At 38.5% G+C, this 23,572-nt stretch overlaps 1 protein-coding gene across 1 annotated transcript in view; it reads left to right on the plus strand.

Moving 5' to 3' along the window:
• Positions 1 to 15,143, plus strand: part of LOC127426735 (protein bicaudal C homolog 1-like) — a 159,269-nt gene extending 144,126 nt beyond the window's left edge. Inside the window, exons 15-21 of the mRNA XM_051673721.1 lie at positions 783 to 939; positions 3,827 to 3,866; positions 5,154 to 5,308; positions 5,740 to 5,893; positions 7,324 to 7,481; positions 8,929 to 9,028; positions 14,151 to 15,143. Coding sequence (XP_051529681.1) covers positions 783 to 939; positions 3,827 to 3,866; positions 5,154 to 5,308; positions 5,740 to 5,893; positions 7,324 to 7,481; positions 8,929 to 9,028; positions 14,151 to 14,281 — 895 coding nt within the window. The 3' untranslated portion in view covers positions 14,282 to 15,143. The remainder of the gene's footprint in view (positions 1 to 782; positions 940 to 3,826; positions 3,867 to 5,153; positions 5,309 to 5,739; positions 5,894 to 7,323; positions 7,482 to 8,928; positions 9,029 to 14,150) is intronic.
• The last annotated feature ends 8,429 nt before the right edge of the window (positions 15,144 to 23,572 follow it).

The raw sequence follows: 23,572 nt of genomic DNA on the forward strand, positions 1-23,572 counted from the left end.
GTGTGAGAGTATAGGAATGGAGATAAATGTAAGTGAAGTGTTTGTAAAAAAAAAAAAAAAAAAAAAAATTCATAGATTTAAAAAAAAAAATACAGAATATCATGTATAAAGCTACAGTTGGGTCAAAATTGAACCGCGAAATCAATCGGTGTAGCAATTTGTTTTAAATGGCTCTTTAAAAAATTATTTAAAAATCTGGAAAACATAAATCAAATCAATAATTCAATATATATATATATATATATATATATATATATATATATATATATATATATATATATATATATATATATATAGATTATGTGTATTTTGATAGTCGATATACTAAAAATTATATGGTATTTAAAAATTATTATCTACCTCTCCTGGGTCAAAAATGGCCCTAATGCAATAGGAGGGTTAAAGATCATCAGCAGATATGTAATAGAGCGCAACAGTGCCCGCCTTTTCTTCTTTCTTTTTTTTTCAGCCGTCTTGGTTCTGGAAGAATTTTTCCCATTAATTTTTTTTGTTGCTTTGGGATTTTATAAAATTCCACATAAAAGTGTTATAAAATATGAACCAAACCAACCAGCTCCAAGGTCATAAAAAAATAAAAAAGAATATACTGTATATAGTATGTTCTTTTTTTTTTTGTTGCTATTTTTTACCAGAAAGATGTTTTTAAATGTTCCCTTGACTGTGTGAATCTGGGTGTAAACAGCATTATGGTGAATTAGTGGCTAATGCAGCATGTTCACATAGATTTACTTATTCTATTAATTCTCTCTTTCTCGCTCTAGTTCGGACTGTCTGTTGTCAGACTCTGACTCCAGTGCCTCAGAGAGTCCAGTTGCTGATAAGCGCGCTCCAGGAAGTGAGAGAGCAGCAGAACGGGCCGCTCAGCAGAACTCAGACAGAATCCGTCTGCCACCCCAGTCCTCCTTCTCCACCATGCAGGTGAAGAACTCTTCCTTTGAGTCACACTTTAATTGTCTAAAGGTTACCAATTAGCGGTCCACAGTCCAGATCCAGGATTGTAGCACCACGAATCATTTTACATAAGTTCTTATAATATAACTAGGGCTGAAAAAATGAACGCATTATTTTATGCTATTTAATAGTTGTCTTTTTAATACATAAAACTAAAATTAATGCCCTAACAGTTTTTTTTTTTTTTTTCACTTCCTGAAACCCATAATATTTTACCTCACTTTCTGTGGCTAAAATTGCCATTTATAAATTTCCAGGAGGTTCACGCTCTACTCTAAGGTACATCCTAGCATAGAAACGTATTATTGTGTGGAGCAGTGCACGCTTATTCATTACACGCGATGCCCGGGCATAATAAACACTGGAGCAGATTTACAGATTCTCCTGCAAGCTGCTGTACTGTATCTCACTCGCTGTCATCTTAACCAGTATCAAAACAGCCAGGTATACTTGTAGAGACTGAACGGCAGCCAGAGAAAATAATAATTTGAGATGTTAAACTTTTGCAAATTAAACTTCAGCATTTAATTAGTTTTATATCTGTATGTATATTGTCTAATAATGCATTGGCAAAATACTGTACACTTAAGTTTCTCTTGCCAATAAAGCTTGATATGAATTGAATCTGCCCATTTGATCCTATTATTAAAAACTTAATTTTTCATTACTTTTTATTCCAGCATGTCCTCAGATTTTATGTTTTTTTTTTTTATTATTATTATTATTGTTGTTAACAAGCAAATGATAAACTTGTTGTGGTCTAATTCTGTATATATATATATATATATATATATATACTTGTGACTCTATACTGGACAAACAACCTGATTTCATTATTATAGGTAGCTATTTGTATGTTATTAATATTAACATTTAAACGTACATTTGTTGACGTTTGGATAGACGCTAAAACTCATTATATGGACGTTTTGACATTTTTACACCTTTAGAAACGTAAAATATTTATGAATCCATTACAAATATATTTGAATACACTAATCAATTATAAATATATTTGTATAAATCATTTATTATGTATTGAAACTAAATAAAAATATAAAATTTTTACATGTTTACTGTTTTATAGATATTTTAGATCCCTTAACCCTACCCCAACCCCAACCCCTAAACATAACCACTTTTCAAACACATAAAAGATGTAAGAGGCTGATTAATGTACAGTGACAAGAATTTGTTAAAATATTTTAATTTATAATTTATATACAGTACCCCTAACCATAACTATTTCTAAACCATATAAAAAAAATTTAACAGGCAGATAAATTAAATCACAACAATTTATTCCGAAAAATGGCAAAATCCAGCACAAAATCGTCCAAAGGACGAAGCGCTGCATCTGCGCTTTGTGTGAGGCAGAGAGTGGAACTTAAGTTATTAATGGTTGGAAATCTTCTTCTGATTCACTCTGTGAAGGCGCTGTCTGTTTCATTTAAACCAAAACCTGACGGAACACGACATGTTGCAATTAGTCACGAAACACGTGAGAGCCAATGAGCATTTGAAATCACTACACTAAAACCTGTGTTGTAATGCTTCTTGAGGTGGCAATTTTTGAAATATGAAAACAAAACCAATGAGGGTTGACGGTTATGGCGGGCGATACGGCGGATGGAGACAGAGATCTCTGAATAAAATACTCAAATTTGGGTTTATTTCTCATACAAAGCTATCTTTAGATTATAGCGAACAAATAAAATTGATTAATTTTATGATTGTTTTATAGCGTTTTTGTGGATTATTTAGTTTTTTGGCATATTCTGAAAACTCCTTTTATGTCCAATGGCAAACAAATTCAAATTAAATGCTTAATGAATTATTACACGATTGTAGAATTTTTAAAGTTTAGTCTTGGTTTAATTGATATAATGCTTTAAAACGTTGAATAGGGCAGCAAAAATCAAACAGAATGGAATGAAACCATTATAATATCAAATTAGGTAAATGCATCAACTGCGTTAAATAAATGTGATGGCGTTAACATGATCTCGTTGATAATGCAGTTAAATGCAATGAAATTAACTGATTAATTCCATTAATTCAATATTCATCGATTTAATCAGAATACGTAAGCATCTGTACATTTCTAAAGGTGTTAATACGTAAAATTAGGAAATTTTAGATGCTGTCAATATGTCAATATTATGCGTTTCTGTATCTATGCAAACGTAAGAAAATGTACGTTTATAGAACCAAACTTTACATAAGAATACATATGAATTCTCATGAGATCACATTGGGATAAAACAGCAATCTTAATCTGTTTTGACTCTTTATGATTTATTATTTATTACTTTTACATACTGTATGGTTGCCATCTTAAATATGTACAATAAAAACTCCTGAAATGTAATATGCATGTAACATATTGTCTCCTGAAACTGTGTAAGTTGTGATTTTTCAGATGTTTGCTTGAAAGGAAATTTAGAAACTGGATCCCTTGGAACTTGAATTGAACACCCCTGGCCTTGAATTCTTTATGAAGAGTCAAAGTGCCTCCCTCAGTTGCGAGAACAGTTATCAAATGAATTTAAGCAGGCATGAATATCACGCTTAGCTTGCAGCCTAAAATCCCACATGCAAATAATATGCGCAGCCTGTGTTGTGATCTCATGCCATGTGTACCTAGACAATGCTCTGTTTCTCAAACGACAGAGAGTCAACATTAGTCTGCTCACCACAGTCTGGTAAACGATTGTGACAGAATGAGGCAATGTTTACCATTTGCCTTTGTGTTCTATAAACCAAGCTGACAGGACAAAATGAGGGGCATAACTCTAAAATCCTTCCCAGCAGCCTTAAAAAATAATTTGATTTCTTTTTTCCCCCTCTACAGGCATTTGACTACGAGCAAAAGAAGTTATTGGCGACCAAAGGTATGTGATCGACCAGTCAACTCACAGAATTCATAAACCAAGCATTTAAGATCGTCTCCCACTCATCTGTACTGCTCAAAACATTTCTGCTGGTAGGCAGTTTGGGGAAATTGGAAAAGGGATATGTTTAGTCTTCTGTGCCACTAGCGAACAAAACAGTGCTTTCAAATAATGAATGACTGGCAGTGAGTAGAGTGTCATTAAAGTCCTGTTTCGCATTTACAGTAAATAAACTCTGCTCATAAAGCTTCTCCATACCTCGTGCCCTGTGTCCAGCGTTCATCCTGTAAACTATGGGCCTGAGAATGAGGAATGCAACCATTGCTAATTGTTAATGATTTATGTTGGAACAGTATCGAAATGTGTCGTAGTTATATTGTAAAGCTCTGGGTTTTGGTTGATTAAGCACAATGCTGGGGAATTTGGCATCAAATTTCTGATTAACCCTCATTTTCAAATCCAACAAATGGTTGAATCTCAAGAAAATTAAGCTTGTTTTTGAGAGCTTTATGTTTTTTTTTTTTTTTTTTTTTTTTGCTCTGTGAAATTATTTTTGTGATAATTACGCACATTTATCCCCAAAATAATCATTATCGTAATGCATAAAAATCTCATTATCGTTACTGTAATGCGAATATAATGATATATTAATTAAATTATTGATGTAATTAATTCGTTTTTGATTTTAGAAAATGAAGCCTATTTTTAGGGCCAGATTTCATTGTGACATTATTTTCATGACAGCTACGCAAATAGTGTACCCTTCAGTTTTCTTTACCACAATGTGAAAAAGATGATCATTATCACATTTGTATTACAGTAATGTAAAAAAACAAAACAATGTTGTATTAAAATTGTTGAGTATTTATACATCATAGTAGTAGTCCCTTTAGTACTGCCTTTCATTTTCGCTAACTTTACAGTAAAGAGAAAAATAGTAATAATAGTAATAGTAAAAGTTCAACGTCCAGATGCATTGTGCAGTAATGAGAACTAGGTGGTAAAATGCACTTGCTGTAAGTTTCCTGAAAATAATTTCACAATCCAAAAAATAGTATTTTATATAAATGCATTTATATGCATTTTCTTAATGCAAAATATAATTTTAGATACAGTGTGTGTGTATATGTATATATATATGATTTTATTTATTTATTTATTTTATTTGGGGTGAAATATGACCCAGACATGGCATTCAGTGACGTATGATTTCCTGCATGAAATGTAATAATAGGCTTTGACCTCTTGTCTTATCAGTTGATTCAATACATGTTTTTCTGTTTTCAGCCATGTTAAAGAAGCCAGTGGTGACAGAGGTCCGCACCCCCACTAACACATGGAGTGGTCTGGGCTTCTCTAAGTCCATGCCTGCAGAAACCATTAAGGAGCTGCGCAGGGCAAATCACGTGTCCTACAAACCCACCATGTCCACTACATATGAGGTGAGCTCAACGACTTCAGCAGCAGCACAGGCAAAGCCCCTTTAATGAAAGTCAGTTCAATCTGTGGCCAACTTCGTAACACCCCCTGAAAGCCAAGTACAGCTCCTGTTTACCTGAATTGCGAAAGAACAAAATCCCCAAAACTATTTGTTAAAGTTGTGTTTGAATTACATATTTCAAATCTGACAATAATGGTATAACAAATTTAGCTTCTTTAGCTCAAATCACACATTTAAAAAAAAAAAAAAAAAATACGCTGCTTACACACTGCTTTCACATGCAGTGTGAAACAGGCCTTATACTGTCTCTAGCACAGGTCTCCTATGAAAATGACTGATTTTACTTTTTTTTCTAATGATGTGTGTGTTTCTAGTGCAGGTTTTTTTCAGCAGAATAAACTGTTCTAACGATAACATGATATGTTTTATAAGGGGTCGCCTCTAGCCTTGTCCCGGTCCAACAGTAGAGAAGGGGTGGGGAGTGGCAGTGACTCAGATAATTGGAGAGAGAGGAATGGGAGCGGGCTCCCAGCACACAGTGATTTCCCCTCTCCCATCAGCCCCAAGAGGAAGCAGAACAAAACAGGTGAGCATCAGTCAAACAGGTCAGCACTTCTACTTTAGGTTTACATAAACTCTCTGTTCCAAAACCTATTTAGCCAGAATTTTAAGTCATTATAGCCATGCTGCAGAAACAAAGGCTGTTCCAAAAGTTAGGAAAGGTTATTCTGCCTTCTAAGATACCGCTTCACATGTATCCTTCACGGAGAAGGAGTCGCGGAATGCATTGCGTCAACCCAAAGGGAAAAATCTATGTTTTTTCTGTGCATTTGCATAGTTGCAGTTTGAAAGTTGAACTCTGCTCAGCTTTATTGAATCTCCAGCGGTCTTAGTCACTCATGTCAGTTCAACTTCCCAACTCTCACTGCAAATGAGTGACGACAGTTTGTTTTGTCCAACCTAAATTTAATGTTTGTATTACGTAAGCAACTACATTTACAAGCTTGTTTATGATAACATTGCGCTATAGCTCAACTTATTGGGGTCCCTATAAAGCACATCGACACGTGAGCCGAAAGTGTCATAGAAGCACCACAAAATGATGTTGTTGCTTCAGCAGGGTTTTAATGGCACTATTGGTTATGTTTAGGTTTGAAGTTTAGTTTAATTACATTTAAAATTCAGTAGAGAATTAACCTTAAAGGTGCACTCAGTAATGTTTTCCCCATTAAAAAAGTTTTACTCCATAAAGAAACTATTTGTAATTTTGAAACATATGTATAAAATCATGATGACTCACATGAGATGAGGACTCTAGTCATATCAGTAACCTTATAAAAGCTGTTTTATTCTCCATAGGGCAGGAACGCCCTCATGGGGGCTGCCATTTTAGAATCACATGACCAGCTGAATACTACTCGCTTAATCTCAGTAACTGTCTTGTTATTGGACACTTTCACTCTTGTATTTAATTAATCATGGCTGATTGTGAATAGTGAATTTCTACAATGGCATCTGTAACTGAAAACTATTGATTTCCAATTATGCTGCATCCACACCACTAGGTGTCACTGTAAGTACAAGATGACACAAGCAAAAAGTTACTGAGTGCACCTTTAAAACCTCACCTGTTTTTAATCTCAAATTTGCTTTTTATGACACTTTCAGTAGATTTAACTTGTTTTTAGCGCCACACAGTGGACATTTCACTTTGATACGTTTAACATTCCACATAAATAAAATTTGCTAAAATGTCGCCACAGTCACAAAATGTTCATGAGATCAGGCTGGCTTTGTCACTGTGTGAATGCAAGTTTTCCAAAATGATATATGTTGAAAGGGTCTATAATTTTGCAACCTAATGTTTGGAACAGACTTTGCCTCAGGGCCGTGCCTTTGATGCCTTAAAAGTACTGTCAAGGTTGGAAGCTCACTAAGTTTTAGATCAGAGCTTAATTGTAAATGTTTTTGGCCTGGTAAACTTAGGTAACAATTTATGTATGTATTTTGGGTTAGACCACTACCTAAGCAGCAGCAATTATATGGACTGCATCTCTTCAGTGACGGGAACTAATGGCTGTAATCTGAACATGTCACTCAAAGGATCAGACCTGCCTGAGCTCTTCAGTAAACTCGGCCTTGGAAAGTATACTGATGTCTTCCAGCAACAGGAGGTACTGACAGTACTTCCCTTGTGATCTCTATTAGCTTTACTATTTGACATGAGAGGACATAAATGGTTTTTGACTGATTTCTGGCACCGGAAGGTTCTGTTTATGTCTCAAACGAATTATGCAGTCAATAGTTAATGTTCTCATCAGATGCAAAGTTTTTAAAATGTAGTTTTTTAATAATACACTAAGGTTACAATGACACAACTTCCAGTTCAAAGCTAAATTCCAAGGACTGGCAAAAAAAAAGATATTTATGAATATTCCAAGCTCTGTAATCCTAGATGCCATAGTTGTCATCTTGGAGTCCAGAATTTAGTTTTGTTGTAAACAGTTCATCAGAGCCGTGACGCAGCATTTAGTGCACATGCTCTCGACACGTTAGAGCTGCAGTGCAGTTTTCTATCTCTATATTTAGTTTGCTTTGCTGTTAAATTGCCATAAACCAAACTCTGAGCATATTTTAAAGATTTGATGCCACTAACCTAAGAACTTTGGCAAATCCACTGATTATTTTATCCTAAAAAAAAACTTGCTGTATCAATCTGGTACCTTCTAAAGATGGCTTTGTTTCAAGATAGACTGATAAAAAAAACTCTGTGGAGAATTCACTAAGAATTAATTGTGCATGGTAAAAGTGATGTTTATTTTTCAAGCACTGTCTGCGCTGGTTTAGCGCCCGATTCACTAAAGGAATTATGCTGATCAGGCAACATCACAAATGCGGCCACAAAATCGATGCTGAATGCAATTTGCACAGCACAATTTTGATCTTGCGGGCTGAATCTGAGCACTGTATAGTGGAGGATACAGCAGACCACCATAAACTGACACACTCTGCCGGGACTGTCCAGCATCACTTCACTACTGTGACACCTGCCGAAAGTGTGCTTGACTATACCGTATATATCTGGATATATGCCATGTTATAACACTCTTCTCCATCATTTGATCATTATTTAAAGAATCACTGCTTCAGTGATGAATAGAAAATGCTTTCCTGGGGCAGTAATAGTGTGATGTAAATTGCACCAGGCAAATAGCAAGGAGTTTTGTGAATAAAGCGCAATCTATAATAAGCCTAAGGGGTTGTGTTTGCGTGGAAAGGAATGACAATGACTATTAGAGTGCTGATTGTGCCTCCTTAAACTAGATTGTGTGTAATTAGTGAATAAGATGCAGGTTTTTGTGCTGAAATTCCACACAGTGAATTCGCCCCTCTTTGTTCCCTTACTCCCCAAGTTGCGTAAAGTCAGCCAATTAGATTAGTGCTTGCCAGAGACTGTGCTCTTCAGTTTGGGTTCAATCAATATGGATCAGATGGTCAATGAACAGACTTTGGGCCTGAGTCCCTCTGAGGCTGAGTCTATACTGTGGTTGGTTAATGAACAAGGGTTTTGTGCAACTGTTTCATTAATTCACCCCCTTGTGATTTCTGTCTAATTCACAGATTGATCTCCAGACGTTCCTCACACTGACTGATCAAGATCTGAAAGAGCTGGGCATCACCACATTCGGAGCTCGCAGAAAAATGCTGCTGGCCATCTCAGGTCAGTCCTCTTCCACCAAAAGAAGATCCTCAAAACAAGATACATTTACTTAAAAATAAAAAAAAAATTTCATTAATAGAGAAAACAAGTTTATTTTACCTACCCCATTGGCAATTTTTTGTTTGTTTGTTTGTTTTTTAAGTATTAACCTCACAAAATTTTGTTCGATTTCTCTGAAAACTAGACTTTGGCCCTGATTTAGTAATACTCCAAATAAAGGGTTCTAATTTGCTTGTCCAATCTATCAAATTTAGTGTGCGCCTTATGGGCGTATTTTCGGGTGATTTACTAAGAAAAAACATACAAACAGCTACACGTGCAAATATGTTGGACACACCCTCCAAAAAGAGGCTTTTGCGTGTGCTAATTGCACCAAATGCATGCTTACAGTGTGGCTCTCTCACTAAATAATAGTATTTTCTTTTTATTCAAAATAATTAGGCAGTTATTCATAAATATATTTATTTAAAGGATCCACTGGGGGTTGCGTCAGGAAGGGCATCTGTTGTAAAACCTGTGCCAAGTAAAATATGCGGATCACGGATGGTCTGCTTTGGCGACCCCTAACGGGAGCAGCCGAAAGAAGAAGAAGATATTTATTTATAGGATAACTCAGTATCATTATAAAATCCCAGCTATTTAGTAAATGAAAGAGTAGTTGATGAGAATACCCATGTATGACACTCTTCGCTTTAACTTCTGATATACAAAGAGGAAAATACAATATTATGTACACGTTAAGCCATTGCATCAATATGTATACTAAAACAAAATCGGCAAAATATCATGACCATGTTAAAGTTGCGCCTTTCGAGAGAGGCACATAGGCTGCAAGGGAGAGAACCAGTGTTCGCTGCTCGTTATGCAGGAGCCAGACACCTTTTCAGTGTACTGCTGCGCACCGGCCGGCCCACTTTAATCGAGCCATCACTTATAATATTTTGCAATATTTCGCCAATCAAAAATGGTTTAAAGCATTAAATTACTACATAAATTGTTAGTAGGCTTCTTTTTGTATCTAAGAGTTATTGGATATCGTTATTTCATGATACCGAGTTCTAAAATAACCAGATTAAACCATTGTAACACTTCAATGGAAAGGAGGAGGCGAGAACCGGCTTGATAATATAAGTAATATTTTAATGAGAAACTTAAACCAAAAGACACACACACAGGTGTCGGACAGCTGTCCGAAACTCTCTCTCTCTCGCACTGCCGTCTCCTGTCGGCCTTATCCCTCTCAGGCTTAATCAGCCTAATTAGGGGCCGGGTGTGCGGAATCACGACCCAGTCCCGCCCTCCGCCCTGCCACAACCATTTAATTTTTTTCATGATAAATCATTTAATTTCACATTAATGCTGGTATTTTCCATTCTCAAAGTCTCTGTTTTGCCACAATGACAGCATGATACCCACTGTGAATCAAATTAATACCCGCCTTTCATTCATATAAATTTGCTCTTGCAGTTTCCGTTTCTGAAATGACTTTCTGGCTACCGCTGAGGATGCCATATGCCCCTGGAGCCTCTGAAAAAGTTTCAGTGGAACCGCTGTCCTCCGTCTGAATGCCTTCAGACAGTTCAGCACCAACGGTGCATGCTCGTTCGTGAGGCGCGCTGTCATCAAGACTGTGTCCAACTCCAAACCGAGAAAAGAAATGCTCTAAACTGGAGAGAGCTTGCTCTTTTCCCAGCTGAGGTGCCGGAGCATGAGGTCCCTGTGTGCGCACAGCAACTCTCGATAGTGAGCTAGGATTAGCCAGTCATTGAGATAGTTGAGGATGCAGATGTCCACTTCCCTTAGTGGGGCAAGGGCTGCCTCTGGTACACCTGGCCTTCGAAGGCAAACCGCAGGAAGGGTCTGTGTTGAGGTAAGACCGAGACGTGGAAGTATGCGTCCTTCAGGTCTACCGCCACGAACCAATCTTGATGCCGGACGCTCGCTAGAATGCATTTTTGCATCAGCATCTTGAACGGGAGTCTATGCAAAGCCTGGTTCAGTACTCGCAGGTCCAGGATTGGTCGCAACCCACCGCCTTTCTTCGGTACGATGAAGCGCGGTAGAACCCTTTCTTCATCTCGGCTGGAGGGACAGGCTGTATCACGCCCTTGCGCAGAATGGTAGCGATCTCCGCACGTAAGGTAGTGGCATTCTCGCCCTTCACCGAGGTGAAGCGGACGCCCCTGAACCTGGGCGGGTGCCTGACGAACTGAAACGCGTAGCCGAGTCGGACGGTCCGGGTTAGCAAGTGCGAGCCATCCACGAAGTGCGGTGTCTTGAGCCACGCCGGGGCAGGATGAGTTGTATGGCCTCCGTCTGCTGCTTCACTGCTGAGAACTGCTGGGCAAAGTCCTCGACGGTGTCGCCGAATAGGCCAACCTGGGAGATAGGGGCGTCAAGGAACCGTACCTTGTCCACCTCTCGCATCTCAACCAAGTTGAGCCAAAGGTAGTGCTCCTGGACCACCAGGGTGGACATCGCCTGCCCGAGAGACCGTACCTTGACCTTCGTCACCCGGAGAGCGAGGTCAGTCACCGAGTGCAGTTTCTGCATCAATCCCAGGTCAGAACTACCCTCGTGCGGTTCTTTTAGCGCCTTGGCTTGGTGTACTTGCAGGAGAGCCATGGCGTGCAGGGCGGAGGCGGCTTGTCCAGCGGCACCATAGGCCTTAGCCGTCAGGGACGACGTAAATCTACAGGCCCTGGACGGGAGCTTCGGGTGCCTGCACCAGGTGGCGGCGCTCTGCAGACACAAGTGCACCGCGAGTGCCTTATCCACCTGGGGGATCACCGAATACCCCCTGGCCTCTGACTAGACAAGCCCGCTCTCCGATGCTGCGCTCGATAACTCGTCTTCTTCCTGCGCTCCAAACAAGAGGTCAAACTCGCCCTGAGACGAGCCGGCGATCTCGTCCTAGCGCCTGACTGGGGCAAGCGAGCGTGCTGGGGAATGGGAGGTCCGTGGGGGGATACCTGGTGGAGGTGGTCCCATTGAGGTCCCCAAATCACCCCCAGTGCTAACCGGCATGGCCTCATACCCGTAGGTAGAAGGACCGAGGTGGGGAGCTGCTGGGGTGGCTTGCTTTCTTACGAATGCAAGACGCGACCACAACGTTGCCATGGTCATGTTCTCGCAATGAGGACAAGACCCATCCACGAATGATGTCTCCACTTGGGCAGCACCCAAACACGTAAGACAACAATCGTGGCCATCAGAAGCGGAGAGATAACGACCGCAACCAGGAATAACTCACAAACGGAAAGGCATCTTTAAAAAGACGTTCCGTGTGTGCCGCTCTTTTAGAAAGAAAATATATTCTTTTAGAATATACTCTTTTAGTTGTTCTGCCGAAGCGCCCAGGGGCGTTCTCTGCACTCCACGGGTGCAGAGGGGGAGAAGCCACTGAAATGCGCCGTAGAAACCAGCAGATGAGGTGAATGAACTTCGCGGATGAATTCAGCTTCAATGAATAGAACCGCTCGGCTCTGAAGAGAAAATCTGAATGAGTGATTGCATACCAGCTCCTTTTATACCCATATGTCCAGGGGAGTGGCATGCAAATTCCACTCGCCAATTCTCATTGGCCTTTTTTAAAAAAAGCAGAGGTGTTTGGGGGCTCCCATGAGTGTCCCCTAGTGTCACTACATCGACACAACATCGAGTGAGTGACAGATTGGGAATCTGGGTTATAGTGAGGCACTTATAATGGAAGTGAATGGGGGCCAATTTTTGAATGTTAAAATACTCACTGTTTCAAAAGTATAGCAACAAGACAGAAATAACATGCGTGTAAACATGATTTTAGTGTGATAAAATTGCTTTCTAACCTTTTCTGTGTAAATTTATAGCTTCACTGCCATGATGATGTAATGTCAACAAACCCTAAAACCCTATAAAATGACTGAATAAATTTCCATTTAAACAAATTTACACCTCAAATAATACATGAGTTTTAGCAGAAGAATTAATGTAAGTGCTTTTATAAAATTATAAGTTTCACATTTCTGCCTTTAAACACTCCAAAAATTGGCCCCATTCACTTCCATTTTAAGTGCCTCACTATAACCCAGATTTTTGCTTTTTTTTGTTTTTAAGAAAAGGAGGGACAAGTTGAAATTAATTTTTGTGATAATCATCATTATGCCACAAATGCTGTCAATTGAGCTTGACTTGTATTGAACCCGGAATATTTCTTAAATGTAAAGGTTAAATTCTTTCCCTGATCCAGATCAACATGCCATACAAGATTTTTTAATAACTTTGACTAATTCGGACAGTTGCAGGGTTTGGGGATTAAGATTATGATTTATTGAGGTGTCAGAGTTAAAACTGGATTTGACTTTCAATTTACATAACAGCCCAGGCTCGACTGACTGTCCACGTCCCAGCATGACAACAAGTGGAAGTGACAAGACTCGATCATTAGACATCTAGAACAGCTGTGATATATCTCGACCACCCACTGCTCAATAACCATAATGATTATCTGCAGTCTGTCATTAATATTTACCAAAAGAAAAACATTGTTCCAGTTTTATCAGCCTAGTGGTCTGGGATTAAAACACAATGGCCGAGGTCGAGGTAGCCCTTTCACTATTAAAAGTGATTTGGATTCCAAAGTACAGAGGTTCGAGGAAGACAGGAAATGACTTCAGGCGCCTGTTTATTTCTCTGGCTGAGTTTGGATGCCAAACACAAATCTTCTGTAATCTAGGCTGATGCAAGTTTGGGCTCAGGGAGCGAAATGTCCTGCCTTTCTTTTGTCTTAAAAAGAATGAAATCTATCATCGAAGAAACAACACAAAGGCTGTGTTCCAAAATCTAGTGAGCTGCCTACATAGGCAGCCTTTTACACTATAAGTTGCTGTCTGTGTAGAACATTCCAAATCAATCACTTTATAAGGTTCCGTTTCAGTTAGGAGTCTGCCTCAGAAGTTACGTAGCTGCATATGTAGGCAGTAGACAGCAAGACAGAGCCTCTGCACATGCCAGGCTTTTTGAAAAGAAGGAAAATCAGTTTTTCTAGGCTAAGCGCAGTGTTGCTGCCAGGCATGTGGTGGTGTTAACATGTATATATGCAGAGGGAACTATGAATGTTGAAGCCCTCTTCCTTTTTTTACAGAGCTGAACAAGAACTGGAGGAAGCTCTTCGAGCCGCCCAACATCCGCTCCTCATTCCTGGAAGGGGGTGCCAGCGGTCGACTGCCACGCCAGTTCCACACAGACATTGCCAGTGTGAGTGGGCGCTGGTAAGCTCATGCCAATGTAACGGACACCCTGAACTGCACAAATTCCCATTCCCAACTCCAACCTGACGTACAGTACTGGACCAAAAACCTGGACCTTCTGAAACTGTGCCAAATAAATAACGTCCATGGAAACTAAGGTCAAGGGTCAAAGAACTGTGTTCATGCTGAATATTATATGCAGTGTGGTATATTATGCAATATGGTACTCGTGTTATGATGACGGAAATGTTGCGAAGGACACTCAAGCTCCTGCTCTGGGCTTGTATACGGAGCAGGCAGGGTGTTATTTATATGCTTATCTTAGGCTTTGTCATACTAATTCTTTGCACTTTAAGAATACTAAATACTTTGTTTACGGACAGATGTTTGTCTGATCCGCTGACTAGATGCGCTTGGATACTACTTTAAGCACTTCAATGGATATCAAGCCAAACGGTGTTCTGCACAAATCATGCTGATGAAAAACAGGTTGAAAAGGGAAATCAACTCTGCACTGCAGTGAAATCGCCAATTGGTTGCTATTGTTGTTGAAGCTTAGTCAGGGTAGACGGCAAACTTCATTTGACACAAATGAAAATGACTCTGTGAAGGAAAAGTACAGTCCGTATAATGTGTTGTACTGTTTTAAAGCCTTTCACTGCAAAAAATATTTCTCTTACTCAGCATGTTTGTATTGTTTTCCAATAAAAAATATTGAAACATCCTTAAAACAAGATAAATTTACTTAAGAAGCAATACTGCGTAAGATAATAATACTTGTTTTTAGAGGAAACATGTTGAATTAAAGGGATAGTTCACCCAGAAATTAAAATTCTCTCATCATATACTCACCCTCATGCCATCCCAGATGTGTATGACTTTCTTTCTTCTGCAGAACACAAACAAAGATTTTTAGAAGAATATCTCAGCTCTGTAGGTCCATACAATGCAAGTGAATGGGGATCAGACGTGTGTAGCTCCAAAAATCACGTAAAGGAAACATAGTAGTAATCCATAAGGCTCCAGTGGTTAAATCCATATCTTCAGAAGCGATATAATAGGTGCGGGTGAGAAGCAGAGCAAAATGTATGTCATTTTTATATAAATCATATAAATCTCCACTTTCAAGTCACATGTGGTGCCTGTTTAGTTTTGCTTTCACATCTGAAAGTGAAAGTTAAAGTGGAGGTTTAGAGTAAAAAAGGACTTAAATATTGATTGTTTCTCACCCACACCTATCATATCGCTTCTGAAGACATGGATTTAAACACTGGAGTTGTATGGATTACTTTTATGTTTCCTTTATGTGATTTTTGGACCTTCACAGTTCTGGCCAGCATTCACTTGCATTGTATGGACCTACAGAGCTGAGATATTCTTCTAAAAAATCTTAGTTTGTGTTTTGCTGATGAAAGAAAGTCATACACATCTGGGATGGCAGGAGGGTGAGTAATGATGAGAGAAATTTCATTTTTAGGTGAACTATCCCTTTAAGTTTTTTTTTTTTTTTTTGCCCCATTTTTATTTCTTATGTTATGCATAACTTCACAAAATTTTGTTAGATTAATTCTTAGACGAGAAAAAAACAAAAAAAAACTAATTCAAGACATATTTTCTCAAAAAAGTCTTAATATCCTTTTTAAGAAGCACTATTGCTTCTCAAATAAATTGATCTTGTTTTAAGGATGTTTAGATTTTTTTGTTTACTGGAAAATAAGACACTGATTAAGACAATTTATTTTCTCAAACAAAGGTTTTTGTTCCACTGGAAATTTTTGGGATAACATAACTTCAATGTTTTGTTTGGTAAAAACAGCACAACCCATTGAACAGACTGTGGGTCTACCCTTCTCAGCCTTCAAATGGAATTAAATATGTTGTCTACCCTGACTATTGTACATTGTCAGTATTCCTCTTAGAGATTATGTTTGAACATATGCTTTACTCTTAACTGTTTTCTTTTGAGCTTAGATTCAGCCTGTCAATAGCAGTTCTCTCAAAAGCATTTCAGTATTACCCACTGACAAGTGCAAATTACAACAGATCTGTTTCAACCACTTTCCTCAATGCCACAGACCACAACCTCTAAAAACAAAACCTCATTTACCACACTCCTCCAACTGAGCGCTTGGTGCAACCTTGGAATTCTTCTCAGAACGTGATCATGGCTTAATCCACAGCATTTCTCCCAACTACCTCCCCATTTCCATCTGCTTTCCCTGATGGAAAAAAAAGAAAAAAACATCCTAAGTCAGCCTAAACTGGTTTGCTGGTCTCCCAGATTGGTTAGCTGGTCTGTTTGCTGGTTTCAGAATGGGTTTGGGGCACTTGTCAGGCTGGGAGACCAACTGCCAACCCAACTAAACCATCTGGGCACCAGCTTGGCCAGGCTGGGAGACCAGCAAACCATCTTAGGCTGTTTTTTTTTTTTGTTTTTTTTCAGCAGGGTTTCCTTCCTCCTGCAGATGACCAAAGTTGTCTTATGTTTCTAAAGTTGTAGAATTTGTAGAAGTTCTACACTGTCTACAGCAGTTTTTATGTTTGTTTTTACAAAATCCTTTTGTGCTATTCGAATATGTTTCCAAATTATCCTCGATAATATTTCCAAAGCAAGTATTTCTGTTCCAACTGACTATATCTAAAGCTGTGAATGTTGCCATGTGTACCCTGAAGGATTGAAACCACCATGTGCCTTTTGTCTTGCACTGACAACTTTTCCAAAGTACTACTCTATAAGTACCACTTATAGAGTAATCTCTCTGTGCATTGCTTTATCTTTACTTGTATGGTATATATTTAGTACTTCCATTTAACTCTTTGAGTATGTCAAATATGTACCTCATATGTGATAGAGGTACTATTTAAATTTGTATTGTGCATATTGTCTTATTATAATTAGTTTATAACCTTATTTTTTATTAGTTTTCTTTGATAATTTACAGACAGTAGCAATCAATCAATCTGTGTATTGTTTTTTTTTTTTTTTTTTTATCTTTTCATTTCGTTTTCTTTCCAATCAAATTGAGACGGAAAAACTAGTGACACAATAGCTCTCAGTGTTACCTAAACATAGTAATAATAAAATGCATCTGACTATGCAAAGAAGCACTTTGCCATTTTAGGTTTAAATGTTTCAGTTTAAGCACATACATTTTTTTTTTGTTGGTTTTGTTTGGCCATTTAATGGTTGGCCTTTTTTTTTATAAAGCAAATTCATTTTATAGGCTGTTTTCAGTATATTCTTTATGTATCTTAGTGCCTTTTTATGCATCAAATCCCAATTCAGTGAGAGACCAAATGTAATTCCTTTGTATAATTGTTATGTTCTCTCTATAAGAGCGGAAAATAAGGGAAAAAAGTCTTAATATTCTGACATGGCCTTCTGACCAGGGCCAGCACATTTTTGAGTACTTTGGCCAAAGTCAAATGCATAACCGCTGGGTTGAGGTTACGTGCATAACGTGCACAAATGTACAGTAGTGATTGTGAAGCAAAAAGGGGAATGTAAAAGCACATTAACCAGTATTGTTCTGCCAAATGTTCTGTAGTTGCTATCTTGTACACCAGTTAGTTGGCCAGTGCCTTGACTTTTGAGATCTGTGAGTTTAACGCAGAATTTGTAATATACTCCAATGTTATGTGTTTTGATGTTAGATCACAAATTTATATAATTGCCATAAAAGTGAACGCTGAATGTTCCTTATAAGTTGGAGGTGTTGTTACAAGAGAATAAAGCATATTCAAACCATTTGTCATCCTCTGTACTCTACCATTGCTTTGTTTTTACAATGTTCATGTACAACACCAAGTGTTGTAATATTTAGTTGACTTGATTCCTGGTAGCTTTGTGCTTTTACATCTTATTTAAAGACCCCATGAATTGGCTTGACCAGCACAGTTATCTTTCCCGTGCTGACATATATTTCTTATAGAACGCAAAAGTTGGGTTCTGAAAGTAAAAAATCCCTTTCATTTTCTCCATGGGTGAATTTATTTCTGACGATAACTTATATGTAAGGGATAATGTACAGTAAGCCAGTTGTTATCGCACAATAAACCCAGACAGGGTGAGAAGTGATCTTGTATCACCCTGAAGGGTTTATTTTGCGATAACAACTGGATGACTGTACATTATCCCGCATATTACACGGCTACTAATTAAATAAATAAATACATGGCCATATAATATTGATTTGTGCAAAAATTATGTAGTATGAGAAGAAAGAAATTGTTTGCATCAAAGTACTTTTGGTGTTTATTTTGTAAAATTGACCGTCTGACTCCTCAGTATTCAGCCTATTACAAGACTAGCCAAATAAATAAATAAATGGACATGAAACATTAATTTGCGCTTAAATTATGTCATTATGTGAGAAGAAAGAAATCGCTGAACAGCTGAAATCAACCTCCGGTTTGCATCTGAGTTCTGTCAGTGTTTACTTTGTAAAAATGACCATCTGACTCCTCAGTATTGCGCTTATTACAAGACTGCTTGCCAAATAAATAAATAAATCCACATGAAAGCTCTGAATTTGTTAATCAATGGTATATGCTTCTGTTGAAGCCATCAGTCTGCATTATTTCAACTTCAAAAACAAAGTTGTGTTTAATAGGAATACCTAGTGAAGAACTACACTATCCATGATCTTGAAGAGAAACGATCCACCAATCAGAAAATCGCAGCAAACAAAGCATTCCAAAAGAGCTCTACAGTGCCCAATTCCATGATGCAGTGTGTGTGATGCAACCGAGTCTTCCAACACTCTCAATCTACTTGTATATTTGCAAATATCAGAACATTTTGCCAAAAAAAATTAATAATATTTTGTTTCTATACTTATAATCAGGGTGCGATTTGTTGAAAAACCAGAGGGGGAGACATGTCAATGTGAATGTCATCATTGAAATTTTAATGTAAAAATTCAGAGACGGTGTAATTTATATCAAATGCAGTCTCAAATTATTTTTTGCTTTTTTTTATCCCCTTTTCTCCCCAATTTGGAATGCCCAATTCCCACTACTTAGTTGGTCCTCGTTGTTGCGCGGTTACTCACCTCAATCCGGGTGGCGGAGGGCAAGTCTCAGTTGCCTCCGCTTCTGAGACAGTCAGTCTGCGCATCTTTTCACTTGACTCGCTGTGCATGACGCCGCGGAGACTCCCAGCATGTGGAGGCTCATTCTACTCTCCATGATCCACGCACAACTTACCACGCGCCCCATTGAGAGCGAGAACCACTAATCACGACCACGAGGAGGTTACCCCATGTGACTCTACCCTCCCTAGCAACCGGGCCAATTTGGTTGCTTAGGAGACGCAGTCTCAAATTCTTAAACTGTAGACTAAAACCACAGAAAATAATTTTAATTGAACATAATTTAATCAAAATAATGAACTGTATTGACAATTATCTGTCTTGTTAACTTAAAAATTTTGTTAAACAATTAACAGGAGGTATTAGGATAAGCTGTCAGATATTTTGCTGCAGGGCTAACATTAGCTAACAAAGAACACATTTGATTATTAGCCATCTGTTAGTTACTTTTCTGGACTTCAGCAGAAGTGGGTTGCAGCATGAAGCATCTACATGTTTCCATTGATCATGGTATAAATATTAGGGGGATTGTACTTGCTTGTTTTGATTATTGAGGGGGTTACCACCCCCCCCCCCCCCCTATGTCCCTGGGTAAAATAATCCCAGGTTAAGTTTAAAATTTTGTGGATCTGAACTGTTTGTGAGCCCTTGGCTTTAATTGTCATTGTTTCTCAAATTCTCAGTGTGTCTGAAGATGTTGGTCATATAAGAAGATACCAAAAAAAAAAAGGCGTGCTTCAGATCTTTTTGCATTATGGATGGATGCATGCTTTTTCTCAAGCATTTAATGCAAGTATGTGTTTATTTACCCCATGTAAAAGAGAAACAAACCAGCATGTTTTCTTTTGAATTGGGAAATTAGTACACAGGCATGTAATATTGTTATTTGAACAGAGTGAAGGGGAGAAGTGTTTTTTAAGTGTTGTTCGGATACTGCAGCCTTTCGTTTCGAAACATATTTTCCGGAGGGGCATAAAAATACATAATGTGAATGGATTGTCCATATTTTTAATTCAAGAGCATAGTATAGGATTACAGGCTTGCTAATGTCACTAGTTGAGTTGTAGGCCTATTTAGGTAGGAATTTCAGATATTCCAATCAATTTCTTGTAATTATCTTAGATAGGCTACAGCATATGTTCATGATCAGGCCCGGCTCCACAGGGGGGCCTGGGTGGGCCTGGCCCACCCAATCATGAACTTGTCCCACCTTGAGAACTACACCTACACCCACCCTTCCAACTGTTCGGCCCACCCGGAGGTTCCTATGGCCCACCTTACATCTTAGAGCTGGAGCCAGGCCTGTTCATGATTAATATTTCTTGGTGGTTAATCAGCACAGCTGTACATTTTCTGATGGGTTATTTACATGTGACATCAGTGTGTAATTGTAGTGAGTTTACGCACCCATCTTTGGGACCTCTACAGACATCCCTTATCCTGTGCGAATTGAAACATTACAGACGTTCGCAGTAAAAATTCATCTACAGTCAGATATTTGTCCGCAAAACTAATCACGTCCTAAAAGACCTTTACTTAATAGCACCATCTACTGTTGTCTGACCAGAAACAGGGACAAAACTATGCCCTACGGAGATAAAAAAAAATGAATGACCAGAAGGGGTAACCCCACTCCCCATTTGATTATGTCATTTATGCCCATTTATGTCATTTAAGGGACATTCTTATTCTAGGGAGTGTTTGATTAGACAAAATGAGTCTATATGGGTCATCATTTTATTTTTATTTTGTTTTCCTGGAAGAGAAAGACTGCACATTTTGTAATGTGTCTATCTGCTAAAAGTTAATTAGTAACATTTTACAATACGGTTCCATTTGTAAAATTAGCTAACAACATTAGTTAACATGAACTAACAATGAACAATACTTTTACAGCCTTTATTAATCTTAGTTAATGTTAATTTCAACATATACTAATACATTTTTCAAATCAAAAGTTGTATTTGTTAACATTAGTTAATGAACTAACATGAACTAACAATGAACAATTGTATTTCCCTATCTGTCACTCACTCGAAGTTGTGTCGATGTTGTGACACTAGGGGTCACACTTGGGAGCCCGAAACACCTCTGGCCAATGAAAATTGGCGAGTGGTATTTGCATACCACTACCCCGGACATGCGGTATAAAAGGAGCTGGTATGCAACCACTCATTCAGATTTTCTCTTCGGAGCCGAACGGTCGATGCTCACTGAGCTGAATTCCCAGAGCTGTTCATTCACCTCTGCTGGATCTGATGGTGCATTTCAGCGGCTTCTCCCCCCTCTGCACTGGTGCACTGCAGAGAATGCCCCTGGGCGCTTCGGCAGAAATAAAAGAGTATATTTCTCTAAAAGAGCGACACACACGGAATGTCTTTTTTAAAGACGCGCCTGGTGGCCCCATTCGGTTAATTCCTTTTTTTGGGGGGGAGAGAAAAAAAAGAGGATAAGAGGCCACGACTGGGCTAGCCTGTCTCTATCTTTTGGGCAGTTGACTTGTCCCCAAAGGGCCGTTCAACACTCATAACAGCGTTGGGGGAGGTTACGTGTCGGCCTGGTGCGCTGGCTATGAGGCACACAGCAGTCTGCCTGTCACACACCGGCAGTTCATGTAACATAGTTCAGCCAGTTGCGGCGTTTCGTATAGGGACCCCTAGTGTCACTACATCGACACAACGTCAAGTGAGTGACAGATAGGGAACATCATGGTTACTTGCGTAACCTCCGTTCCCTGATGGAGGGAACGAGACTTTGTGTCCATCCTGCCACAACGCTGAACTACCCGCTGAAATGGCTGGGACCTTGTCTCGGCTCCTCAGCACAAAACCTGAATGAGTGGTTGCATAACAGCTCCTTTTATACCCTTATGTCCGGGGTAGTGGTATGCAAATACCACTCGCCAATTTTCATTGGCCTTTTATCAAAGACCAGAGGTGTTTCGGGCTCCCAAGTGTGACCTCTAGTGTCACTACATCGACACAATGTAGGATGTAGGATGATGAGCAAATATATACGGATGATTTTCATGCACGGCAGCAAGTTAGTTACTTTTTTCTTCTCTTTTCTAATATTAATTTATACAGTTGTCTGCATCAATCATGCCATAACTTTGTTGTCACCAGCTTGTCCAACTAGTCCACACAAATAACTTTATTTGCTTACTAATTAATCTATTCATCCATTTAGGCTATTTATGTATTTTATATTAATAATAATAATAATAATAATAATAATAATAGAATTGTCTGTTAAAATAAAAATAAATAAAACACATACACTGGCAGCCAAAAGTTTGGAATAATGTACAGATTTAGCTGTTTTGGAAGGATATCAGTACTTTTGTTCACCAAAGTGGCATTCAACTGATCACAATGTATAGTCAGGACATTACTGATGTAAAAAACAGCACTATCACTATTTGAAAAAAGTCACTTTTGATCAAATCTAGACAGGCCCCATACAAAGATTTCATACAACGGTGTATATATACAATATACACTACATACAATATACTACAGTCTTCAAAGACAAAGGATAACTGGCTCTAACAAGGACAGAAAGAGATGTGGAAGGCCAGATGTACAACTAAACAAGAGGATAAGTACATCAGAGTCACTAGTTTGAGAAATAGATGCCTCACATGTCCTCAGCTGACAGCTTCATTGAATTCTACCCGCTCAACACCAGTTTCATGTACAACAGTAAAGAGAAGACTCAGGTGCAGGCCTTATGGGTAGAATTGCAAAGAAAAAGACACTTTTGAAACAGAAAAACAAAAAGAAAAGGTTAGAGTGGGCAAAGAAACACAGACATTGGACAACAGATAATTGGAAAAGAGTGTTATGGATCTTAACACCATTGAGCTTTTGTGGGATCAGCTAGACTGTAAGGTGCGTGAGAAGTGCCCGACAAGACAGCCACATCTATGGCAAGTGCTACAGGAAGTGTGGGGTGAAATGTCACCTGAGTATCTGGACAAACTGAAAGCTAGAATGCTAAGGATCTGCAAAGCTGTCATTGCTGCACTTGGAGGATTTTTTGATGAGAACACTTTGAAGTAGTTTAAGAAGTTATGAAAAAAAAAATTTCAAATTGAAATAGTAATTGTTCACGTTATTAATTTCCTGACTATATATTGTTATCAGTTGAATGCCACTTTGGTGAATAGAAGTACCAATTTCTTTCCATAAGAGCAAAATCTGTACATTATTCCAAACATT

Source organism: Myxocyprinus asiaticus, chromosome 36 (assembly GCF_019703515.2).
Source record: "Myxocyprinus asiaticus isolate MX2 ecotype Aquarium Trade chromosome 36, UBuf_Myxa_2, whole genome shotgun sequence".
Classification (NCBI taxonomy): domain Eukaryota; kingdom Metazoa; phylum Chordata; class Actinopteri; order Cypriniformes; family Catostomidae; genus Myxocyprinus; species Myxocyprinus asiaticus.